Raw genomic sequence first — 26,262 nt, 5'->3', positions numbered from 1 at the left:
AGGTGGCCCAGGCCCAGTTGGGACCCCCTCATTGTCTTGGCGATCCGCCCCCCTATCAGCACTTCCTGGATTCCTCAAAGTTTTCTTCCTTAGCCTCATTTACAGGGTCTTGGAGCTGAAGACCTTTCCTAGCGGCGACTGTAAAGTTGGCAGCTGTGGGAGTGAGGCAGGGAGCTCTGCACTGGAGATCACTGTTGTCCCAGCCTGAGGCCCCCTCGGGGTCTCAGCACTAAAAGAGCTCAGGACCTGGTTGTGTGCGGATCGTATACACAAAACCCAGGCGGGGAGAGGGCGAAGCCCACAGAACCCAGATCGATTCCCTATCTCTCCACAGCGTTCAGGAGGACTCCCCCACAGAACCCAGACTGGTAGTGGGCGATGTCCATAGAACCCAGGAAGTAGGTCCTCTCCTCAGAGCTAGGGCGTGGAGAAGGGAGGCAAATTCTTACCACACCAACTGAGGAGAGAGCAGGTTCACCCCACAGAACTCGTAGAATACCCTTAGAGGATGGGTCACACACCTCAAGGCATCTGCGAAAACTCCAGGTCAAACTGGCAGCTTCTGTGCAATGCACAAGGCTTAGAAGGGTCTTTTCAGCCTTCACCGCACATAGTTCAACTGTCTAGGATACAGCCCCAGTCCCCTCCCAAAATGGTCTAACCCCAGGCCCTTAGAGCGTTGGTCTAGCCTAAGCACCGCCCCTCTCTTATGGCCGGCGACAGGCGCCGCGAACACCTCGGCCGTGACGTCATTTCAGCGCGTCGTAGACAGCATAGGACCCCGTCGCGCTCGCGTCCCTCTGGTCCTTGAGCCGGCGCGGACAGCGGAGCAATGGCCTTGAGACTGCTGAGACTTGTCCCGTCGTCGGCGTCCGCGCGCGGCCTCGCGGCGGGAGCCCAGCGCGTGGTGAGCGACGGGTGGCTAGCTTCGCTGGGGTCTCCGCCTGTCGGCTCTAAGCCATGACACCCCGCCATTGTTGGTCAGACACTGGAGCTGCGAACTCCTGGGGCCTCCGCTCAAAGCTCCGGGTGCAGCGATATGGTCGAACTCTCCCGGCTGCTCTTGGAGAACCCGGTTGCCAGAGCTCTGGAGCCTGGGCCCGCGCGCTCATCCGTTCAGTGACTGGCGAAGCTGCTTTGTCGAGCGCCTTGTAGGCGCTGGGGTGACGTGATGTGGAGCAGCAACGGAGATTAGGGTAGATTGGGAAGGATTAGGACTTCCTGGAGTGCATGCTGAATAGTGGGCGATACTAGGTGCTTAGGGGACCGTGCCTGGAAACAGGGCACGTTTTATGATGTCATCGTAACTCCTTTGCTTTCTCGTAGCTAGAACTACGGAGGTGTTGTTGACCCCATAAAGGGGTTGACCTTCACGCCGAGGATCTTTATTTTGAAAGCTCAGTCATATTCTGTGTTCCATCCTAAGTAAATTTTGCATGCATTGAGTTCGTACCTTGTGCTGTGAGGTTATGTGGTTTCGCCCAAGGGACAATGTCACACCTCGGCCTTTACAGTACCACACAGTACTTCATATCCCGAAAATCCTTTTTGCTTAATATTCACTTTTTTTCCACTCTCAACTCATGACAGCCACTGCTCTCTTGATTGCTGTCATTTTGCCTTTTCTAGACTCATGTACTCAGTCATGCGTTACCTGTTACATTGCTTTCTTTGTTTACATTTACTTTTACACTTATGCTTAAAATTCGCTTGTGGGCCTAGACAGATAGTTCAATGGTTAAGAGTGCTTGCTGCTCTTTTAACACACACACAAACACACACACACACACACACACACACACACACACACACACACACACGATCTAAATAGTAAATCTTAAACACACCTTTAATCCCAGCACAAGAAAGGCAGATCTATGAATTCTAGGACAGCCTGGTCTATAAAGGGAGTTCCAGGCCAGCCAGGGCTACATAGTATGACTCTTTGTCTCAAAACCAAACCCCCAAAACAGCAAGGAAAAAAAAAAGATTTATTCATGTCTTTATGGTTTATTTAGTCATTTTGCATTGCTGGGTGATATGCCATAGTTTGTATATACTGTCATTCATTCATTACCTGTTGAAGACCTTCTTGGTAGTTTCCCCTTAAAGGCAATTTTGGAAAAAGCTGCTGTAAGTATGTGGGCAAGTTTCTTGTGGGAATACATTTTCTATAAATTGGGTGATGTGTTTGCTGGGTCATGAGACTGTGGTTTTATGACCATCTGTCTTCCCCTGGCTGCCCTGCTTGCAGTCCTTAGCAGGGCAGAGCATCCTGTTGTGCGCTGCCTTGCTGACCCTGGTGCTACCAGCCGTTTGCATTTGTGAACATCGCCTGGTCCTCCTCGGAGCATCTTAGGTGCTTACTTGCTGTTGCATTATCTTTGTGAGATAAGTTTGCTTCTTAACTTTAAAATTCGCTGCCTTTTCGATTGTTCTCCTTTATTTATGTGCCCTCCACTGCCCTCAGCTTGGTGGTTTTTATTTGGGGAGAGTGGATTATTTTAGCTTGCAAGTTTGGTGAATAAACTGGGTGGATGCTGATGAGGGCGCCCCTTGCCTTGTGGATGAGAGCTGTGAGAATGGCCTTAGGGTCGGTGCAGCAGGAGGGGAGGTGATGCTTCTTCCACGGTCAGCATCTGTAGGTGATAATGGAGTAGAAGGGAGGCAAAGACAGTGCTGGTATTTCCCTGTTTTCTGGATCATAGACAGTTTCCATTGTTCAGGACAGCATTTGCGGGGGGGGGGGGGGCTTAGAGTGTGGAAACTCTTACTTAGGCTTGAGTCTTGTAGCTTTCTCATGCTTAAAATGTTTACTCACTGGTAGGGTAACTAGGAACAGGCTGAAGACAGAAGCCTAGATCAGAGAGGTGCTTTTATTTTGTCAGGTACTCCTCTGCCATTTTTCACAGCATGCGTCCATCTTTCTGTCCCTCTGTTCACTCATCCATCCCGTTTTCATTAACATAGCAAGCATCCTTGCTTCCAGCCTTGTTCTAAGACCAAAGCGGGTAAACAGTCAACTCTCAGAGCTTGCACTGAGCAAGAAGGGCATCAAACAAGAGGGGCCTTAGTATTTTACATAACAGCTGCTAATGCCTTCAGTAACCAGAGGGCTGATGTGATAATTGTGTTTTTCAGGGACAAATTCACACCAGTGTGGATTGCAAGCTGAGGTATGGGCTTTTGGCCTTCATTCTTGGTGATAAGACAACCAAAAAACTGAATGAGTACAGCCGAGTGATCACAGTGGATGGGAACATATGCTCTGGGAAAAGCAAGCTCGCCAAGGAAATCGCAGAGAAACTAGGTATGGACGTCATGCAGAATGGCCCCAGCTTGCCAGGTGTGCCAGGCTTGGCCCACTTAGAATTTGGCTTTTGACTAGAAAAATTTAAGTCTAAGGTAGGTCTTTACAGTTTCTAGTTGCTTGTTGCTTGAGAGGCTGCAGCAAGAAGGTTGCCATGAGACTGAGGCAAGCTTGGGCTATATAGTGAGTACTAGACCAACCATAGCTTCATGGGGAGAGCATATCTCAAAAAGACCATATTGGGGGCGCCGGGAGGGGCAAGTAATTAATCTCTCAAATGTAGCAAAATTTAAAATCCGTTACCAATTGGAATTGGATTTTCCCCAGGAGAGCAGCAGAATGCCTGCCTGAGCCGCCCTCCCACAGTTATCCCTGCACTTGCTGCCACACGGGGTGATGAGGAGGTAGCTGGCCTGCTCCTCATGCAGCCGTCTGCCGGCTTGCTGTTTGGTGATGTTGGACAGCAGCAGTGGGCTGAGGTGGGCAGGGGCTGCGCTGTGCTGCTTGCTCACAGGGAATGGAGAAGTGCGCTCTTCAGCTGCTGCCCACAGCACGTCTTGTACTTCTTGAGCGTGAGATGAAGTGTGGACACAAAGGTGACTTTCCTTGGTTCTGATGCCAGGCTCTGGCAGTAACGGTTGCATTTCCATGTGTTTCTGTTGAGCTACACACAGTAGGAGTGAGTGGCCTCCCCATGCCTCACCCAGGTCACCTCTCCTTAGGCATGAGGCACTTTCCAGAAGCCGGCATCCACTACTCAAGCAGCACCACAGGTGACGGAAAGCCCCTCGACACGGAATTTGATGGCAGCTGTAGCCTAGAGAAATTTTATGATAATCCAACAAGCAACGATGGCAACAGCTACCGCCTGCAGTCCTGGCTGTATGCCAACCGCCTCCTGCAGTACTCAGATGCCTTGGAGCACCTGTTGAGCACAGGTACCGCTGTGTCCTGGGCGGGGATGGTGGGCATTCTCCTTCTTGATTCTTTCTGAGTAGAGGTTTTTTGAAAAGGAACTTTGAGGCAAGTTCTGTGATTCCAGTAAAATCATAAGTCCTTGAAATCCCTGTTGATGCAGGCTCAGAATAGCACGGGAGAGCTGCAACCTGTAGATGTCAGGACGCTGCTGTAAGCATAAACACGACGAAGGACAGAGTGTACCGGTGACTGGGAGAATGTGAAGTCACTCTCATGAGGATGGACTGCATGTCCTATAGAGGCATGGATGACAGCCAGTGGTTTTCTGAAGGGAGAGTGGCCAGGTTGGAAGTTGCCGCAGAGCAAAAGTTAAACCTTGAAAAGATGGCAAAGGTGGAGGAAGCAAAACATTCAGGGTCCCAGGACCTGACCAGTTAGAGAGAGTGTGTCCTCATATGCTATTTAAGCTGAGTACATTTGGGCAAGCAAAGTGTAAAGTGGGAGCCTGGTAGCAGGGACCAGGAAGCAGTTAGGGCCTGAGAGGAGAGCAGATGACAGAACAGGAACGTATGTAGGTGAGGTCAGGGCACAGCCCCTTCCCTGTCCTAGGAAACAGCAAGGGTTTTAACTTGGACTTGAACCCAGCATTCCCTGAAAACTAACAGTAAACATACTGCCAATCCTGTAGCCAAAGCCATGTGCCAGGAACAGTATTCCCAGTGGTACACAGTAGTACATTGTGTGTAGGGGAGAGAGGGTGTGGCCAGCATGTAAGGCTGTGTCTACTCCTTATAGCAGTGGCTGCCCTGTGGTTGATGAGCGGATTGTGTGGGAGAAGGGTAGCTGGTGTTTAAAGCTGTGTCTACTTTGTATAGCTGCCCATGATTGATAGACAGATTGTGTGAGAAAGACTGGGTGGCTTATAGTTAAGGTTATGTCTGCTTCCTGTGGCAGTGGTTTCGTGTGGTTGATGGTGGGTTTAGAAACAAGTTAACTGCGCCTGAGAAGTTGGCTCAGAGATTCTGAGCTGTAAGAACAAGGCTGTGCTTTCATCAAGGCCTCATATAGCTCACAAAGCTGCTTCACATACTTGCATTTGGGACCCACTGCCTAGGTCTCTGAGTTCCTGAGCACACAGCATGTGTCCACAGACTCTGAGTCGTGCTGAAGTTGTCACAGAAGTGTCTGGTTTTTATTTCCCAATTTTATTCATGATTGTTTTCCTTCCATGGGTGGAAGGTCTGCTCTTAGTTAGTGTTATTGCTGGAGTCTCCCTCTTGGGTACTGTACCTACCTCAGGGAAACCCAAGCAGTAGCTTGGAGATGATGCTGGCCTTCAGGGCAGTCCATTTTCTTGTAGAAGCATATCCCACCTTATTTTCTAATTACTTGTTTCTTAAATTAAAAAGAAACACTTTACATGTTAAGTGCATAGTGACTTGTTTCCTTTTTTGTTTTGTTTTGTTTTTTGTTTTTTGAGACAGGGTTTCTCTGTGTAGCCTTGGCTGTCCTGGACTTGCTTTGTAGATCAGACTGGCCTCGAACTCACAGCCATCCACCTGCCTCGACCTCCCGAGTCCTAGGATTAAAGGCGGGTACCACCACTGCCCGGCTAACTTGTTTCCTTTTATGATATGTTCAGTCATTAAATATTTTGTGATACCTGCTGTGTGCTAGGCTTATTCCAAAATCCAGGAACACTACAGGAAAGAGGCTTATATTTTAATAGGGTGAAGACTGACTGGAAATAGATTGACGAGTGAGTGGGTGGTGAGTGCCTCGGAGAAGCTGGTCCTAGGTGAAGCTACACAACAACCAGCATCTCAAACACACAGAACAACCAGTTTTCTCTCTGTGGAAAGCAGGGCGGGGCCCATTCTTTCAGGAGGGCAAGTTCTGCCTAGGCCCAGCAGGAGGGATTGCAGGGACTTTTTGTCTTGAGCGTCTTGGGTGACTGAATTAGAATGGGTGCAGCTGGTGGTGATGGTGATAGAGGTGTGACGTGGCCAGCTGAGAGTGTTGAACTTGGAGGTCTTTACTCTGAAGGAGAGAGGAGGCCACTGGGAGGTTTGAGCTCCACTTCAGTTCGGGAGTGCCCTGCTGCTGCTGAGAAGGAAGGCTCAAGATCTAGTTGGGAGATGCTGTCTTCTGTGAGCTTCCCGTCCACCTTCTCATTGAGTGTGATGGGAGCACCCACCTTTGGCTTCTTGAGCACCACCACCTCAAAGACAGGAGTGTCCCCGTGTGGCTGCACATCTCTCCTGCTGAAAGACATAGAAGACACTGGACCTGAAGAAAGAAGTGATCTGAGATGGTCACCTAACTGCTGGTCCAGAAAGTGTACTTGACTGGAGTGTTAAGCAGTTCTCTGTAGACTAAAAGTAACACTCTGAACCAGGCTGTTCTTTGGGACATGATTGCTCTGAGGCACTAATCTGAAGCCGCTGCTGAAAGTGAACAAAATTGTTTTCTTTATGATGGGGATGGTCTCAAGAGAAACAGGAATGTTGCCTATGGCACAGCATTGTATCAAATGCTGGAATTCCACCTCTTGTGACAAGATCAGAACATGAATTTGTCCCATTCCCAGACAATGAGATAATGAAGTTATTAACTTGAACTTGAAACATTTTTATACTTAATTCTTTATATTCAGAAGAACAACAAAATATGTTTGAAAGAACTTGAGTGTAGAACACGAAGCGCAGGAGTTGATCTGGGATCTGGGAGGTCACAGTGACACTGAAGCAGCTGATTTAGGTCGCATGGCCCTCTTCTGTCATAGGGATGGAAGAGACAGTGTTACCTCAAACCAGAAACAAAAACAAAACAAACCAACCAACCAACCAACCAAAAAAATCCCACTATGGTTTTAAATGTGTTTTCTACTTGTGGCATAGTCTTTGAAAAGAATAGGAACTACAAGTGACTGGGTTTTTTGTTTTTGGTTTTTTCATTTCTATAAGGAAACTTGTAGAAAGCAGTGCTTTTTATCCATTTGGTTCAAATTTTTTGTTTTAACAGGACAAGGTGTAGTCTTGGAGCGCTCCATCTACAGTGACTTCGTCTTCTTGGAGGCAATGTACAACCAAGGCTTCATCCGGAAACAGTGTGAGTTGTTTCATATCCCCTCTGGCTTGCTTGTGCCTCAGCTGATGGGTAGGCTGCTGCAGAGGGGAGGGTATTCTGAATTAAATAAATGCTGTTGCATATCCTATTCCCCAGGGGAAGAGGAGGCCCACTAAGCTCCCGTGTGCTCTTCATCCTAAATAGGTATCTTTGACCGTTCACTTACCCTGTAAGCAAAGTGGCATCCTTGCTGTTCAAGAATACTCAGGCCCCCGCAACTCTCACAGTCATCCCCCAGAGACCCCTCATCCTCAGTTCAGCCCTGCAGCTTCACTGGTTTTCCTGGGCCTGGGTAGCTGATTTATTGAACTCTCCAGGATGGACTTGGGCTGTTTTATTTCACCCTCTGTCCCTGCACCGTTGCCAGTGTCATTGCTTCCCTCCAATAAATTGATGAGCCTATTTTAGGAACATTGCATTGGTTGGACCACTGGAAGGTGACAAAGGAGAAAGAGTAAAGGGCTTTTGGTTAGAGTAGGCTGGCCTGGGAAACCTAGGGAGGCTGGTGTAGCTGTAAAGAGATTGGGCAGTGCTGTGCTAGGCCTGGGTCAATTTCAGTGTCAGGCTCTTGCCTGTGTACTTGATGGCTGCACCAGTGGGCACTGAACCCTGAAGGTCAGCGTAAGTGTAGTTGATCAGGGAAACTGAGGCACGCAAAGGGGTGCTTGTAGTCTGAGGCTCTGGCTCTGCTGGACCCTGGTGGCCAGAGGCCACACACCTGTGTTTGTAGAGCAGAAAAAGTGGGCAGAAACATTTTGCTTCTGCCTGAGGAGCAGCCTGCCCTATACATGCTAAGCAGCAGTTGAGGTTTCTGGGGGCCATTGTGAGCACAGCTCTTGCCTGGATGCTCAGGGAAACCAGGCAAGGCTTTTGCTATCCTAAGGGCAGCAGAAGTGATGAGTGGCAGAGCAGCATCCCTGAGCACCCCTCAGCCTTACCCAGAGTGCTGTGGAAGGAGCACACCTGTGATCAGGCTGATGTGTGCCAGGGGTGGAGTCATTGCCAAGGGCAGCTCCAGTGGTGAACGGCCTTCAGGGACCATCCGCTGAGTGCAGGAGGAGTGAGGACAGGTGCGTTGCCAGCACTAGGCTAGGGGTGGTCGTGTAGAAGGAGGGCAGGGGACCAGCCAGTGGTGTGGTGCAGTGGCATCAGGGCATGCACAAGCAAGGACTGGCACCTTATTAAGGTAGGAAGCTTGGATGTCTTCTGGAATACTGAGGGACCACTGAGCATTTTAAGTGTGAGAAGGAAGATTTGCTAGTCACTGGAATGTCTGGAGAGAACATATATGGTGAGGGAAAGTCCAAGGGGAGGAGGCCAGTTGGGAGGGAACAGGTTGGCCTAGGTTGGAGGACACACTCTATTGAGGCTAAAGCTGTTAAGGAAGAAACAGTGGTCACGCTTACAGAAGCACAGCAGGAGAGTGATGGAAGACCAGTTTCTAGAATGAAGAGGAGTCAGTAGGTAGATTGCAAGGTGGGCTTCTGTTTGGATATCTTGGATGTGGGATTCTCTGAGATGAGCTCAGGATATACCTATAGGCAGATTCACATTGCTAAGGCCTGAGGACTAGGTGGCAGCAGGTGTAGTTTGTGGCAGCACTGACAGTGGGGCTGTTTTGACTTGTTAAGGCCCCTGAGTGACGACCAGGTCGTGGGCACAATTACCGAGGAGGCCGAACCCCCAAAGGGAAAAGCTCCATGGCTACATGTACACAGGGATAGCTGGAGGGTGGGAAGGGGTTGGCCATGCCGCATGTGCTGTATGTAACCGGTGGTCATTGGATTTCACCTGTCTGAGGTTGCTGACTGTAGCCAGTCATATTAGTACCAGGATAGGGAAAAGTACATTAGTTAAAGCCAGTAGCATCCAGTGAGGGAAAATGGCTGAAGGAATGGGATGTTGACACAGTTAAGTAGGCAAATGGAGATGGGACAGAGGAAACAAGGTAGTATATTACCTAAATAGAGGCAAGGCTAGTACATTGCAAGTCTAGCCAGCGGGGCAAGGCATAGCTTTCTCCTTTGACTTGTGTGGGTTTGTTTGAGGCAGTCTGTGCAGGTGCTCCAGGCCCATGGACACGCCTCTTCCATCATGCTTTCCCTGCTCCAGCTTGATCTTCTTTGGCCTTGGTCACAGACCAGTCCAAAGATAGCCTTCAACACAAGTGACCACGAAGGTCACTGGCATGCTCTGAAATGAAGTGTATTTCCATGGGCCTTAGGGTGAGCACACACTTGTCACTTCTGGATCATTTACCATGGAAACAGTGCTTTCCCAACACTGCACAGAGGTGTCCAAGTGTGGACATCCCACTGTGAGCCTATGCATTCTCCCATGTGGGGGCTAGTGTGGATAGTGTGTGCTTGATGGCACTGGGTTGTAGTGCCTTTTAATAATGAGTTTCTCTGGTCATGAGATCTATGTGATTTCTGTGTGTTGGGTGCCGGTGGTGAGATGACTGCAGCAGTCTCAATGCTCAGTTTATTTTTGGTGTATAAACCTAATTCAGTAGATAGTTATGTGTAGTCTTTCAAAGTCTCTGAGATATTCTGAACCCAGGTCAGGGTAGCATGTTTTTCAGTTAAATTATTTGAGAAATACTTTGAACTCCCTAAAAACCCATAAAGAAATAGATACACAGAGGGTGTATCATAATCCCAGCTCAACAACCACATTAGGAGAACACTGGTGTGTCTCCAACTTGCTCAGGAAGCGAAGTAGTTATACTCAGGGTCTGTCCTGTGGGGGCGGTTAGGGCCATGCTTTAGATCCCCATGTGCCAGAAGCAGCCTGTAGGTGTCTAGAATTTGACAATGATGGGCTCTCTTGAAGGTGTGGACCACTACAATGAGATTAAGCGGCTCACTCTCCCAGAGTACCTGCCACCCCATGCAGTCATCTATGTTGATGTGCCTGTGCCAGAGATACAGAGCCGGATCCAGAAGAAAGGAGATGTAAGTCATGAGCCATGAGAACCAGGCATCTATCTTGTGATCAGCATGTGACAGGTGCCAATTCCCAATGGCCTGTATAGAGCAGGACACATGTGCCGGAAGTCCCAACCAAGAGTGCACATCTGCCCTGAGCCATTCCTGTGGGGAGGCAGAGAGCATCTCGTTTGCCCTCCCTGGACCCTTGTCTTCTCTAAGTGTCTCATGTCCTGTTATCCTGGAAATGAAAGTGATTTGGATGTCCTTTCAACTGCCATGTAAATGAAAACCTCCCCCCTCCTTCACATGCACTGGTTCTGTAGAGCGCCATGTGCTTCCACACCTCCAGCTGCCTCTTTTGTTGACACTCTTGTTGGCTCCCAGAGAGATTAATAGATGCTGGTCCTAGGGGAGACGGGGACTTTACATGAATTGGCAGAGGTAAGGTTGCTGCAGTGAGCCTCAAGTGGCCATCCTCAGTGCTGTGTCCTCACAGGTGCTCCAGGGGCATCTTCCCTAATGCAGGCTTCAGGTGTCTTTTAAAACACTATTTATTACTGTTATCGTATGTAAGCTGGACAGGAGTGCACGTATGGCAGCACACAGAAATCAGGACCACTTAATAATGTTGTCTCCCTTCCCCTTTATATGGCTTCCAGAGATTGGCCTGGTGTCTAGGCTGTATGGCACAAACCTTAACCCACTGAGCCATCTTGTTACTCTCCAGGCGGACAGTTCTTCCCTTTTCTTGACAAGTAAACCATTTTGTGGGTGCCTGTCTGTGCCACAGGCTGCAGAAGAGCTCACCCTAAGTGAGCGGATGAATAAGTCAGGACTTGTCATCAAATTAGAGGGAACTGCAAATACTTAATTTTGCCAGTAAAATAATTTTCATCACAATTGTTTATGACAGATAGTCATAGAGAAATCCTGTCATAGCTCTAGAAAGCAATTTTGTTATGTTAAATAAAGTATTGTGAGTCCAGCATTGTGCTGTCAGCCATGCTTTTTTTTAAAGTCAGGTCTTAATCCCATAGTCACTTTATAAACATGGCCGCTTCAGTGGGAGAGGTGTGTGCTCTTACTGTCTGTCAGTGCTGTCTGTGCTTCCAAACTGTGGGCATCTAAGACTGGGCAAAGTTACTGACAACTCCCTGTTTTACCCAGGATCAGTGGGCAGAGTGTGCAGTGGGTGTTCTTGTGTTGGGTGTTTACATTTCTGGGAATCTTCTAGAGTCCTCCTGCATGGGATCTTGCTTCCCTTTGGCCATGGCTAGCAGTGCAATCATTCCCGTTGCCCAACAGTGCTTTTGTGGCCCCTCAGCTGTTCATACTGAGTGGCTGCATCTGTCAGAAGTGTCTGCGGTGCCTGCATGGCATGCACTGTGTGCAGCAGGTTCTCCAGGGAAGTTGGTCCCCTTTACCTTCATGGACAGACTGCAGCTGACCGTCACAATTTCCTGTGCCTGTTCTAGGTGCCAGAGCTGCAGACGCTCAGGAAATGTGTGGCTCTTTTTTTGAACAGCTTCGGTGAGGTGTGATTTGTGCTTGAGGACGTGCACCTAGCTGAAATTTACAACTGACTTTTAGCAAACTTAGGAAATTACGGCAGCTCCCTTCAGAGTCCAGTTTTAGAATAGTTTCTTTTTTTTGTAAGTCAAAACAGTAGGCCCAGTCATTGTCTTCTCCCTTGCCGCTTCCCTCCCACAGGTGTTTCCTGAGCACTGCTGTACTAGGTTACAGGGGCTAGGACTGTGCTAACTGGGCAGGGGAGTTCCCCACCCCAACAGCTCGTGTCAGAGGAGCTCGGTAGTAAACAAGGAAACAAACAAGTCACAAAAGGCGAACCCTGGAAAAGAATTTAGCTTTGGCTAAATTGTCAAGTTTTAAATACTGAAACTTGCCACTCTTAATTGAATTTTACTTATTTTAAAATTTTTTTAAATTTATTTTATTTGCCTACATCTATGTCTGAAAGAGGGTGTTGGAGGCAGTGGTGAGCTGCCATGTGGGTTCTGGCAATTGAATTTTAAAACGTTTTAAAATTGTCTTCAGATGACAAGGGAAGTGAGAGAGTGAGAGAACGAGTGAGGATGGTAAGGCAGAGAGCAGAGAGGGTCTGCAGTAGAGCAGAGCTGAAGCAGCTGGGAGATGGAGGACCTCCCAGGCTCTGAGCCGTCCTTGTCTTCACCTGATGTGAGGAGCGGCAGAAAAGCAGGTTGGCTTTACCGAGAGGCCTTTTGAGAAGCCTTTTCTGACCCGGCTCTGCAGAGGAGGGTCATGACATGGGCTCCTGTAGTCGGGAATAGTTCTCACTGGGTGTGAGCCCCTTCCCTGTCTCCCGAAGCCCTTGCAGCTTGTCCCTCCATAGAAAAAAGTGTCTGCAGTTGTAGTCATGCTTTACATAGGTACGTAAGAAACTGAGTCTAAATGCCTGCTGCGCTGCTTTCTCCCCTTTGTTCAGCCTCATGAAATGAAGGTCACCTCCGCCTATCTCCAGGACATTGAGAATGCCTACAAGAAAACCTTCCTCCCACAGATGAGGTGAGCCCAGCACGGTGCACACATGTAAGACTCAAGCTGCCTTTCAGAGACGGGAGCCCACAGCCCAGGGTGCTTTCTCTCATGTCCACTGCCTCGCTTGGGCTGCAGAGCCAGCAGGGCCTGTTCACCTCAGGTTTTATGAATTTGTTTGGGTGGGTTTTTAAGATGCTTTACTGTCCCCCCCTTACATCCTTAAAATTCTTGATGCTAAAAATAAGCCTATGCTCCTCTATGTCAAATCTTAGCACCAGAGGTCCTATGCATTCTTGTTATGGGAGCAGCTAAGTATCTAGAAAGATGGCTTGAAACACTCAGCACACCCGTGGAGGAAATCAATAAGTATAGTCCCATAGGTCCTTTTAGCTGGCATTCAGTGATGTTGGGCTTAGCGTCACCAGATCACTCTTCTTCCATCTGGGGTAAGTTGAAACATGAGGAAAGTGTGTTTTCTTCACACAGTTCTCAGGTCCTTGGTGTACTGTGTGTAAGGGAAGATGTTATAGTTAGGTTGTTACTGAAAAATCTCAGAGTGTTGCTTTAATTCTAAAGTAATTAAAATTATGAGTAAAAACCAAATGAAGTTAGTGATTTTTGCCTCCTGTGGTCATATGTGGTGGCATGAACACCAGGATACCTGGTCACACACTGGGGGATGCTTGGATCAGAGTGGGGGCTCTTGTGGCTACTGGACATTTGCACAGACCTTTTACCTGGAAATGCTGACATATGCCTCTTGTTCTTCTTGCAGTGAGATGTGTGAGGTTTTGGCGTACAGTGCCTGGGAAGCTGAAGACTCAACCAAGGTGGGGCAATGCTAGCCAGTGGCAGATGCTCTTAAACTTGATGCGCAGGGTTCCCCAGACCACAGGACAAATTTGATTTCTGCTAGTTTGTGGAGCATTAGCATTTCATAATAAAACTCCATAATCCGCCTGAGCGACCCTGCTTGTCACTCTTCCTGAGCTATGAAGTTTTTGACTTTTTAAAAAATAGCTTTGTTGGATTGAACTAGAAATGATCATAATGAGTGTGTTAACCCAGAAGCAGAAAGACTCAAATGGTATATACTCACTTATAACTAGACACTAGCCCAAGGGACATGTCCCATGAAAGTCTTCACCTACCAGGAAAGTGGGATAGATGTGAGGACATCGTTTTGGGACTCTAGGTCACAGAAGCATGGGAGAATGGGGAAATAGAAGGATCCAGAGGGTCCTAGAAACCTACAAGAAGAACATTATGACGGGCAGATCTGGGCCCAGGGGTTCTGCACAAACTATGGCACCAACCAAGGACAATACGTGCAGTAAACATTGAGCCCCTACTCAGATCTAGCCAAGGGACAGGTCAGTCTCTACAGATGAGTGAAGAGTGGAGACTGACTTTGACATGAACTCTGGTGCCCCATATTTGACCACGTCCCCTTGATGGGGACGCCCAGTGACACTCAGGGGAAGGATAGCAGGCTACCAAGAAGAGACTTTATACCCTATGATCATATACAGGGGGAGGAGGTCCCCCTTAGTCACAGTCATAGCGGAGGGGAATAGGGTGAAAGTGGGAGGGATGGAGGAATGGGAGGATAGAAGAGATAGGATAACAATTGAGATGTAATATGAATGAATTAATTAATAAATAAATTTTTAAAAAAATAGCTTTGTTGCCGGGCGGTGGTAGTGCACGCCTTTAATCCCAGCACTTGGGAGGCAGAGGCAGGTGGATTGCTGTGAGTTTGAGGCCAGCCTGGTCTACAAAGCGAGTCCAGGACAGCCAAGGCTACACAGAGAAAGCCTGTCTCGAAAAACGCAAAAAAACAAAAACAAAAACAAAAAAACTTTGTATGATCTTAAAGTCATAAATGGCAAAGTGCTGTGGGACATGCATCACAAAACATGACAGAACCTTGTGTTATCCAGAGGAAAGTTAATTATTTAAAGAGAACTGTTTCCATAAGTCTACATTTTGTGAAATTCCAGTTAGTCTTAATGGAGTTTTCAGGGAACCTAATGAGTAACAACCAAGAAAAATCTGTAAAGGAGTAATTCAGGACAACTACTCTACCAAATACAAAAACATGCTCAGTAAATGAAAACATTGAGTCGTTAGTGCAAAAAGTAGCAAATCACCCAGGTACTGTGAGTCCTCTACCTCACCAGACTCCAGAAACAGCTTGGAGAGACTGTCTTAGTTTGGCAAAGAGTTCCTTCAAGATTAATAATAATAATAACAGTAGTAATAGTAATAATAATAATGTGAAATGGGTGGGAAAGGTGATTTCTTAAATGGTATTAAGGTAAATAAATGCCCATTTCATGAAAAAACAGAACACTAAAGTAAAGAAACAAGCTGGAGGCCAGCCTGAGTTACATAGTGAAAAGAGCAGCCTGGGCCACACAATGAGGCCCTGTTAGCAACAACAAAAACTAACACCAAACCTCCCACGGGAGTTCTACGTTATATTTATTCATTGTATCTATAGCTCCAATTATCAGCCAACAGGCTTGGCCCAGTGAAGCGTGTTTGTAACGCCAGCACTTGGGAAGCAGAGGTGGGAAGAGTACTGCAAGTTTGGGGCAGCCTGGTCTTCAAAGTGAGTTCCAGGCTGCCCAGGGCTTCCAAGCAAGACCCTGTCTCAGAAAGAAGTGAAGGTCGGGAGTGGGGCTGGTAAACGATAAGAGGCATAGGAATCCAAGACGGAGGTGCTGGCTCAGGCTCCTCTGACCTGCAGAAGGATCTTTCCGGGCTATGGCTGTGTGCAGCCTGCATGCTAGGTTCCTGTCTGTACAGAGGATGCGAGGAAGAGGACCTGGTGAGCTCTTCCACCAGGGCACGGCCTCTGCTTCAGGAGGAGCCTGTGTTCTAGTATGCTCACTGCTTCCTGCTTGAAGCATGCTTCTGAGTTACTGGCTTATCTTACTTGGACTGAGAGGCCAGTTTCATTACCTTCCTGGACCAGTGCCAGCTTGTTCACATCCGTTTAACTTTATACCTTTTGATTGGTGTTTAGATATGTGTTTAGATGGTATATCTAGAATATCTTAGAATAATGAACCTTGGACCTTTAAGTGAGGTCTGAGTGGACATGTTCTGGAAGAGCTTTGAGCATGAGAAGATTGCCTCTCTGAAGGCAATACTGGGGGCCTGGCGCTCCAGGACTATGTACCAGTTCCTCTGCCTCTCTGTGTGGCTGTCTTTCCTTCCAGAAAGAACTCATTTGGGAAGATAAGGGTGGCCCTCAATGTTGGCTTTTCTTCCAGTCTTCAGGACAGCTCTGTCCCCTTGGTACTTTGGAGTGTTGATGAGGCAGGATCATGCTGAGCAGCACTCAGGTCCCACCATTTTCTTCATGGCTTGTATGCTTGATTCTGCCAAGAGTTTGTAACTTGCAGTGTTGCCTCATTTACAGTTCTAAGCTGGGCTCTGTTTCTGTTGTTTTAGGTGGTAGAGGACATTGAATACCTCAACTACAACAAAGGGCCTTGGCTTAAACAGGATGATGATACCTTCCACAAACTGCGGATGCTGTGAGTCATTGGGGCGCTGTTGGGGCAGGAACAAGCTGCTCCTGGGTGTACATTGCAGGGTCTCCTGCATGCTGTAGAAGTAGACAATTTTAAAATAATTTATTTGTCAATTGCAATGGCCAGCACTGAGGTATTCTCCTTTACTCCTCTGAGCAACTCTGGAATTCTCTGGTGGGCTCACTACGTAGTTGTTTGCCGCTATTAATTCCATCCTTATTTGCTTCTGCCCTGTGCCAGACTTGGTTTTAGTTTGAAAGACTTTAGGATCAAGTAAAATTTCTCCTCTCAACGGAGACACATTTTAGTGGGAGATGCAAACAAACAGGACATGGAACTATTGAGCAGTAAAGCCACTCCCAAGCGACAGACAGAGGACTGAGTCCTACTTCCCCCAGGCCTCTTCATGCAAAAGGCCTACACATCTTGGGCATTCAGCCTCGTTACTCACAGTCCAGGACTTGTGCGTCCTTCCCTCCAGTTAAGACTGCAGGGAGCACCTTGCTGCTACATTCACAGCAAAGCACATGCTCCTACTACAGTCTCAGGGAGCTTCCCAGCGCACTTCCACACCACAGCAAAACGCGAGGTTCCTTCTGTTTCTCAGAGTCTGTCAGCAAGCTTGCAGCCCTCTGCTGGAATATGGAGTGCATCCTGAGCAGGTACGTCTCCAGGCTGCAGAGCACTCACACAGGGCCTACAGGCAGGGCTGAGTGCTTCGCTCTACTGACCAGGAAGACTCAGGAGGAGCCTTTGTCTTGTATTCAGTGGAGAGTGTACTAGATTCTTTAAAGAGACTTTTCTAGAAACAGCAGGTTACTTTTAATGAGCTTAAGAATTGTTATTAGGTCAGACTATATAAATAAATATAATTACTTTTTTTTTAACAAGATGATTCTGTAGAAACTGTTGGTAGTGAATACTTTTCTCTGTAAGGAAGTACAGTTAGGGTTGGGAGATGGCCTACTCATTAAGGGGCTTGAGTTAGTATTCCATGCACCCCCACAAAAAACTGGGCACACTTGTGCGTGCTTATGCGGAGGCAAGGGGATTCTTGGGGCTTGCTGATCAGCCAGTCCAGCCAAATCCATTCAGTAAGAGACCCTGTCTCAAAAATTAAGATTGAGAATGAATGAGGAAGACTCAGTGTTGCCCTTTGGCCTCTGTACACATTTAAGACGCACACATGCACACATGCATTTTGCACACACACAGGAACACCAGTCTGTGCACATGTGTACACAGTGATGCAGTATAATTAAATAAAAATCAAAGAAAGCCTGCTGCTTTGTTCCCAGAGTAAAGAGCTGCCTTGCCGTGTAGTTCCTAAATTTCAGCTTACATTCCTCTTGCTTGCTTATGTGGGTTGCTAGTCTCCTTCTCCAGCCGGTGAGTTTTTCAAAGACCCAGGTGTTGTCTGTTGGTTTTCTGCTGTGTGTTCAGCTGGTGGTTTTTGCTCATTTCCTGCTTCCTTAGGACTCAGCTGCTCTCCAGCATCTCAGGGTAGAGGCTCACACAGCTGAGTTAGACGGTCTGACCTAGCAAAGCCCTGGTTCACTCAGTTCCTCTCTAGGCCTGCTTTCCTGCAGCCCACACATCAGATAAGGAGTATTCTTAATTTCACTAAGGTCAAATAGTCTAAGAATTTCATGTGACTTCCTTGTCTCACGTGATTTATGATTGTTTGGTGTTGTGTCTGGGGTTTTCCAGCTATCATCCTACCCCCAACCCCAAGCCCCAGCGTGATCTAAAAACATTCCGCCTATTTCACCTCCATTTATGTGTCTTACTGGCTGTCATGCCTTTTGCCTTAGCACATGCTCCATTGAGCAGACAGTGTGGGTCCTGCTGTGGGACAGGGCGTGCTGAGCCTGCCTGTTGATGAATCTGAGGCCTGTGGTGACCTGATCATCTGTGTCCTCTGTGGGATCTGTCAGTTCTGAAAGAGGGTAAAGCTCAAGCACTGCCCGCTCTCCCGGGTCTCCACTGAGTCCTGTTTATTTTTGCCTTGAGTTTTGATTCTTGTTGTTAAATACATCTTATTAGATACTGCCATCTGCATGTGCCTGTACTTTCCTTCTGAAATTTGCTCTGACTGAAGAAGATACTTTTGCTCTCAGTTAGCAGGCATGATATCTTTTTGTTTAGTCTTTTACTTTCAAATTGTCTCTACTTTAAATCATTTACACAGAAAATAGTTAGGTCTTGCTTTTTCATATTGTCTGGCAGTTGTGCTTCTAAGTTTGGCGCTTTTAACATTAAAGTCAGCAGTAATATTGGAACCCATTTCTCCAGAATTTGTGGTTTCTACTTGTTACATTGTTTTCTCTCCTCTGAATTTAACTGATCATTTAATATAATTCTGCCTTTGTATTAGCTAGCATTTGATACTTTAGGGAAAAGAAACACATTTTCAGTTGCTGTGTTTTCCTGCCATTCCCAGCTTATCTGTGTCCACTGGTGTTGACAAGAGGGCAGGTGGCTGACAGCAGGGTGCACCCTCTGTCCCTTACGGCATTGCTGGCATCATTCCACTCTGCTGTGACTATAGAGTCTTAGAATACTGTAGCTGTCATCTAAGAAACGTGCACTTAGCCTGCTTTAGCCACAACATCAGAGCCAAGTTTAATATATATATTTTGTGACTGTGCTGAGTATGTGGAGACTCTTCCTCCTCGGTATTCTTTAAGCATTGTGGTGTGAAACTGTGTCCATAGTGGGGATTACTGAAATGTATGGCAGGAAACGTGGAGACTGTGTGACATCACAGTGCTTCTTATGTCCTTAGAGTTTGCTGTCTACAGCGTCCCTGGAAACATCCCTGTGGATACCATGGGATGCCTAAAACTGGTTGAAATGGAGCTAAACATTCAGTTCCCTGGTATAGGGGTGTGGGGTGTGTGGAGGGTGTCCGTGTGGGTGTGTGTGATTTGTTAGGTTGGTTTATAGGCTGCTGTCCTGATAGTCTAGCAGTAGCTGTTTCACACTGGAGGGGCTGAATCAGGTAGATGTTCAGTCCATGAGGCTGGATTTCTCTCTAGTTCCAATCTGGTACTGAAGGCCTGGAGGATTCCTGGAGTCTTAAGAATACACTGGAGTCCCAAAGAAGTTGGTTCTAATATTGATATATTAATACTGCAGCAACAGGATAGATGGGCTTGCTAGCAAGAATGAGGACAAGCAGGGGGAAGCGGTCACCTCCTTCTGTAGCCTTGACTATGCAGTCAAACTACTGTCTACAGCCAGTCACACATCTAACTATTTCTCCGTCCAAGTAAAATGTACAGCCTTGTGCACTGCCCATGGTTGTGCACACTGTGAAGATTTCCCTTTAGTGTCTTTTCAAGGTTCTCCAGAAGGTAGTATATGCTTTGAATCCGCATTCAGCATGTGGCAGTGCTCCTCCTATAGCAGTCCAAGTATCAGGGGTGGAAATGGGAATAGAAATAGGAAATAGGGACTGTCTTCCCTACTATCCCAGTAGGAAAAGTTTTGCTTCCTGATCATACGGCCTTATGCCATGCTGTCCGAGAACTTTGAGTACTAGAGAGTGGCCTGTTACTGTAAAGAACTTGACCATGTTTTGTTTGTTTGTTTGTTTTGAGGAACAGGGAAGGTTTTGGTGCTTTGGACTAGTAAAGCAGTTCAGTTTTATAAGCAGAACTTAATGGACTGTTCTAGTAGGAACTTGAAAGTCAATAGCCCTGAGGGTAATGCAGACAGTGAAAGGCTTGTGGGGCTTCAGAGGAAGCAAGGATTTTACAAACAACCAGGCTATGATATCTTAACAAAGAATCTGTCTGCCTTCTGCCCTTGTTCTGAGAACTTGCCTGAAGTTAGTTAGGTAATGATCTAATCTCTTTGGCAGAGGAAATTTCAAGACAATATAACAGTGAGTCTGTGGCATGGTTATTATTGATAACCCTATATGGTTCTACATTGAAAAAGAGCAAGTGGGACAGAAGTGCAACATACATAATTTGGAAAAAAAGCACTAGAAAGTTTAATGTTTATAGCCAAGCCATCTCTTTCAAGAGCGGCTTTAATTGTTTAAAGAGTTAGCATCGTTAAAGGAGAGTCCACCTGTTCACATTGGAGGAATAAGATGCCCCAAGACAAGCCCCCAGCCAGCTAAGCTTCCACCTTCTGAGGAGGCTTGAGCGGTTTCTCCTTTGGAAAGCTTCAGTATACCAGTGTGGTCAAAGGCAAAGAGGGGCCATCGCAAGCTGGCAGCTGAACTTGGCAATGCTATTTAAATGTTACTGGCTCTAGAGGCATGAAATGTGCAAGAATTGAAGGGGCAGGGATTCTTTTTCCATGGTTTCAGAGAGCTGTGAGTCCAGACAGCATATGGCCGGGAAGTCCCTTCATGAAGGCCAACCCAAAGAGGACAAGAGGCCATATAAGATGATTGCATGAAGCTGAAAAAGTAAAGCTTGGTTTGCATTGGAAACCCCAAATTTTGGAGATGCCAGAGCCATGGGATGTCTCTCAGAAAGACAAGGAATAGAACCAACCAGCCCAAGATAGATAGATAGATAGATAGATAGACAGACGGACAGAGAGACAGACAGACAGACATTCTGTGCTGTTGCATGTTGGGAGGATGTGATTTGCTTGTTGATTTTACAATAGGCCACAGCTAAAAAATTGTCACAAATATCAGAAGAGACTGAAAGGCATTAAAACTGAAAGACTACTTTAAAAGTAGACTGAATGTATTTTGCATTGTAATGTGACTGGGAGCCTGTTGAGGCATGTGGGGAATGCGACTTGAATGAGAAATCCCAGTAGACTCTGGTATTTGAACCCTTAGAGCCCAGTTGGTGGTGCTGTTTGGGGAGGGTGTGGAACCTTTAGGAGGTGGAGATTTCCTGGAGGAAGTATGTCACGTGGGTCAGAGTTCCAGTTTGCTCTCTGCTACTTGCTTGTGGTTGAAGGGGTGATCTTTCAGCTCCCTGCTCCAGTTGACTTCTGCCATACCTCCCCACCATTATGGACTCCCCTTCTGGAACCATAAGCCAAAGCAAATGCTTTTCTTAAATTGCTTTCAGCTATGGTGTTTTTTATTACAGTATCAGAAAAGTAACTAAAACGTCCCTCTTTTTAAACATTATTGTCGCTTTGTTGTCTGTACCTTGTATGTGTGCTTTGCACAGTGTCCATGTATGTTGGTGACACCTTTTACTTTTTGTTTCTAATTTTGCTTGATAAGCTCTCATAACTGGCACTGTCTGACCTTCGTTTCTGAAATCTTACTTGCTGCCATGTGACAGCGCCATCAGGAGGATATGCAGCAAAGTCCTCTGTCCTCCATGGAGCCCCTGCTTTCCAGATGAGGAGGCCCAGCTCAGAGACCTTGATCTGCTGAGGCCCTGTGGCTGCAGTCTGTGTAGGGCTGTGTGGGGGCTCTGGTTTGTTTTTAACTCGGGGAAGTGGAGCTGCTGCAGTGCCGTCGTGCCCTGCTCTGTCATGTGCTTGGGGTTGAGTCTGAGGCTGCAGTACTGTGTTGAGCACCTCCCTTTCATGCCAGCCCTCATGGCTCCCTCAGGTCCACTCTGAAGGCTGATGTTCTCCACTTTGGTTTCTCTCCTGTCCCTGATGCTCTCTGCCATGGTGGTTTGGTGCTTTCGTTTTGGAGCTCTGCTTCTGGTCAGCTACTCACTGCCCTCACTGTTTTCCAGTACAGCTCCAGAGCGTGGTTTGTCTTGTTTGCTTGTTGTTAAGAGTGTTCCTGTTCCCCTCAATGCAGAGTGCTCCCAAGCACTGCCGTTTCTGTTTGTGGATTAGCTCAGGACTTCGGCCTCCGTCCTGGTGCAGCGCCTGGTGATTATCTGAATCCTTGTGTTCAACTTCATTTCTTCACAGCCTGCAAGGAGTCACTGCAGCCCTACCACCATCCTGACACCTGCTGATGCTGTGGGGCTGTCGCACACGTGTCTGCGATCCTGCCCTGTTAGGATCAGCAGGGTGTATGAGCTGGCATGTAGGAAAAGAGGACTGTCAAAGTCCCGGACAGAATTGCTGAGACTAGGGAGTATGTCTGGCTTTTGACCTCCCACAGATAATACCATGTCATTTTCTAAATGTGATCTGAAACACGTGTTGATCGGACCCATGCTTAAAAGTCATAATTTTGGTAATTACTTAGTTACATGGTTATCAGGGCATAGAGCTGTGTCCTGTAATTTTCCTAGAGTTTCTGAGTTACAACATCCAATCAATTGCTTTTATTTAATTTACTGTGGCTTTGTCCTTTCCCTGTCTTGTGTCCTCTCCTCAGTTTCATAACAGTTTTCAATGGTAATTGTGTTGATTTTAATTTCTTGAGTGAAAATTATGATCTATTTTCTGAGACAATTATTGTAAACATGCCACTTGCCAGTTATACTCATTTGGTCCAGAACTTGACCAAATTATTGCTTTAGAACATTTCTGTTTAATTGTCAGTGCACCCACCCCCACCCAACCCCCCAGCTTCCACAGAGCCCCACCTGCTGCCCATGAGGCTCACTGTGGCTACCAGGACCCACTTCCAAAGAGAGATCTAGTACTGTGGAGACAGATGGAGCTCTCCATGTGGCTTCAGGCAGAACTGTAGCTCAGAAGGAAGTAAAAACAGGCTGTGGAAGGTGGGAGAGAAGTGTACTTTGTCCTGTTGGAGAAATCTCCAATCATAAAACCTCGACTGCTGTTCTGTTTTCTGTTATCTTGCCTCAGCCATCTGTTTAAAGCTGTCTGCCCATGGTACTTCTACCAGTCTAGCCATCACATCAGAGTTGGACAGCGGTGTGGCAGGTGCATTGTGCTCAGCTGGGTTTTTCCATCTGCAGAGCTGAACCAAGCATTTATTCTGTGAGCAGAACTCCTCAGCTGCTCTTTGTGTTCTGACTCACTAAACCTCCCTAGTGCCTTCATTTTCTAATAATGTCTGACCAAGGATGTTCCCTCAAGCCTGGCTGAGAAGTGTTTACTGGAGATGTGCTGTGGCTCTTCTCATTTCTGAGAGCTCTGCTGCTAAGAGTTCTCTCACCAGGTTTGAGTAAGGTACAGAGTAGAGCAATGGATTACTTTTAAAGCCACCTCATTCTTTTTCTGGGTAGGTGTAAATTGTAATTTTGGCAAATTTAACATAGATGGCGCTGTTGCTCTAGATTTCACACACTTCCTGGACATGAAGTTCTGTATTTTCCAGCATTTTCTAAGAATTTTCAGCTATAGAGAAAACCAGGCACCTCCCTGCCGCTCTGATATTTACCATGTACTTCACTTTTAGTTGAAATATTTTGTTACCACTTCAAATAAATTAAACAGTAACAGGTACAGAGTAATTCTGTGTGTTACAGTAGAGAGTGTGTACTCATACACTGCTGGCATACAGTCACAAAAAGAGTTGTCAGTGTGCAGCTGTGGAGAGGAAGTGCTAGAAGGTGATGGGCTTTGGTACTGTGGGTACATCTAAGAGCTAAACAAAGCAAGCTCACGAAACACAGCAGCTGCGTGTCCTCTACTGCTTGCATGCTTGAATTGTTTTTAAATGTTTTCATATCTTTTGGCAGAGAAAACCAACTGGATATGAAAGCTAAGAAAAGCACTCTGAATCTTTACCGTGTCCAGTATGGCCATTTACCTAAACAAGTGCAAACCCACATGGGAGGACAGGCAGGCGGGGCTGCCCGGACAGCTGTTGCTTGGTGTGGGCTTTGGGTCACTGAACCATAAATTGTAGGAGTGGTGTCTTTGTGCCTGGACATCAGGCCATGCTTTTGCTGCCACCCACAATGCTCAGCCTGTCACAGCTCTCATTTCCCCATGGTTTCCTGTGGAAGCATGGCCCATGGGCCCAGGTACCTTGCATTCCTCTTAGGTTGTTCTAGTTCTGGAGGGATCTGCCTGTCTGCAGATCTGCATGGTGAGTCTAGACACTTCTTAGGTCCAACCACCAGGAGCCAGACACAGTTACAGAATCTCCACTTGGAAATTTCAGGCAAGAAATATCCTTTTGTTGCCTTTACAACTTAGGTGTGTCTAAGTACCTATAGAAAATGATGGCTTTGTTTCTCAAGCCTGTAAGAAAAACTTTAGTGCCTTTTCCCCTTAAAGGGTTGACGCACACTTAGAACAGTTCCCTTGCCTTAGCTTCCCAAGTACGGGGCCTTCAAGCATTCACAGATCTCACGCCTGCATGACTGTGCCCAGACTTAATGCTGCTTTCTTTATAAATAAATAAATAAAGGTTTGTCTTGTCAAGCATAATGGTTATGTTGAGACCAACTTGGAGTGAGCTGTAACAACTGTATAAACGTTCTGCCATCAGCAGAATGAAAGGCAAAGCTAGGGGAAACACCTACAGTTGGTATTATTAGTACCAAAACTGAAACTGACTTTGGTAAGTGTGGCCCCATGTTTGTGCTACCTGGGAGGTCCATGTGGCACTGTCCCTGTCTCTTTATACACTTTAGCCTGCCTTCCCTGCTGGTATTAATGTTGCAAATTTTTAATGAGGGCATAGTGTGCGTACCATGATGACCTACCACCTGCTGGTAGCTTTCTCCCTGCTACTGTAGGTGAGGCACACATTGGTTCCATTTTCCCATTGCCCAATTATTCATCCAGTGCCCACTGTCTGCAGGCACCAGGGCTTCACAAAACCTTCTCAGTTCTGGAGCTGTTTCAGTGGAGTGCATACACGGCCCCAGTGATCTTTGGGAAAGATGGCGCTTCAGAGACACCTGCTTGTGAACAGCATTTAATCTTAGGTTTTAGGGGGTGTCGTTGTTGTTTTATAAAAATACGTAGGGATGATAGGACAAAAAGTAGATTATTGAATCTACTCCTCAACTTAAGCCTTTAATTGTTACTTACAAATAAGGTTAATTTTAATTCATTGATACAGAATTTTGTATATTAATGTAAAATAAGTTTAATTTTGATACATTGAAATAGAATTCAATTTTAAGATTATTCTTCACACCTTATATTTCTACTCTAATATGATAATTAAGTAATACAAGTCAATTGTTAGTTGATCAACTCATGGTCATGTCAAGTACAGGAATATACATCCTAGGTTTAACAGATAGATATGATTCTATAGATAGATAGATAAGGTAAAATAGTTAAATAAGGTCTTCAAAAAACCTCAGAGATCTACAGAATATGGCATTGAAAATGTTTTTATTATTTTAAGGATTCTTTGAAAATTAGACAGGTTAACTCCTGGCAACACCCAGCCTACCTCAAAAAAGATGATGAGCATCAAAGAACCTCCTTATGGAGATGGCCTCAAATGAGGCAAACAAGCCACTGGACAAAAATGTCCTTTTATTTGCCACAGACAAAATTCTGCCTAAAATGGGCACACTTGGATGCAGGCAAAGTTGACGGCCAGACTCTGCCAAGACTGGATAAACAAGTCCTCAACAGTTCCTGCTTCACAAATATGCCTGTCAGGTACACTGGGCCAGAAGGCTAAAGACGATGCTCCAGCGTTAGAGTTTTGGGTGACTGTTCAGGCAGCAATCTGTCTCTGTCATTTTTTTTCATTTTAGAAGATGCTAACCTGCACTTCCTGTTTACTCAGGTAATTAAATTTATTCCTTCTCAAGTCTCCGATGGGGTTGAAGACCAGATAGTTAGTTTTAAAATTAAACTTAGTTGTTTAGAAGTTAAAAAGATACTTCTAGTTCTAGATAGATATTTTTAGGTTGATATAAGCTTTAATAGATACTGATTTAGGTTCAAAATTTTAGACTCACCAAGATAAAATAGATAATATTTCTTCAAGGTTGCCAAATACCTTTTGATTAGACATTATATATGTAAGTCTTACCTATTGGTTTTTAAATAATTTTTATAATTGTTCTTACAGTATATAAAAAAAATAGCCTTTTTATTTAGACAGAAA

General features: G+C 46.3%; 1 protein-coding gene across 1 annotated transcript in view; it reads left to right on the top strand.

Annotated features, from left to right (window-relative positions):
- The first annotated feature begins 753 nt into the window (after positions 1-753).
- Ndufa10 (NADH:ubiquinone oxidoreductase subunit A10) overlaps positions 754-26,262 on the top strand; it is a 39,768-nt gene continuing 14,259 nt past the window's right edge. Inside the window, exons 1-8 of the mRNA XM_051154366.1 lie at positions 754-907; positions 3,142-3,310; positions 4,033-4,248; positions 7,253-7,339; positions 10,193-10,314; positions 12,755-12,834; positions 13,583-13,637; positions 16,273-16,358. Coding sequence (XP_051010323.1) covers positions 833-907; positions 3,142-3,310; positions 4,033-4,248; positions 7,253-7,339; positions 10,193-10,314; positions 12,755-12,834; positions 13,583-13,637; positions 16,273-16,358 — 890 coding nt within the window. The 5' untranslated portion in view covers positions 754-832. The remainder of the gene's footprint in view (positions 908-3,141; positions 3,311-4,032; positions 4,249-7,252; positions 7,340-10,192; positions 10,315-12,754; positions 12,835-13,582; positions 13,638-16,272; positions 16,359-26,262) is intronic.

The sequence above is a fragment of the Acomys russatus genome, chromosome 12 (genome assembly GCF_903995435.1).
Source record: "Acomys russatus chromosome 12, mAcoRus1.1, whole genome shotgun sequence".
Lineage (NCBI taxonomy): Eukaryota > Metazoa > Chordata > Mammalia > Rodentia > Muridae > Acomys > Acomys russatus.
This window is presented reverse-complemented; position numbering and strand designations above follow the sequence as displayed.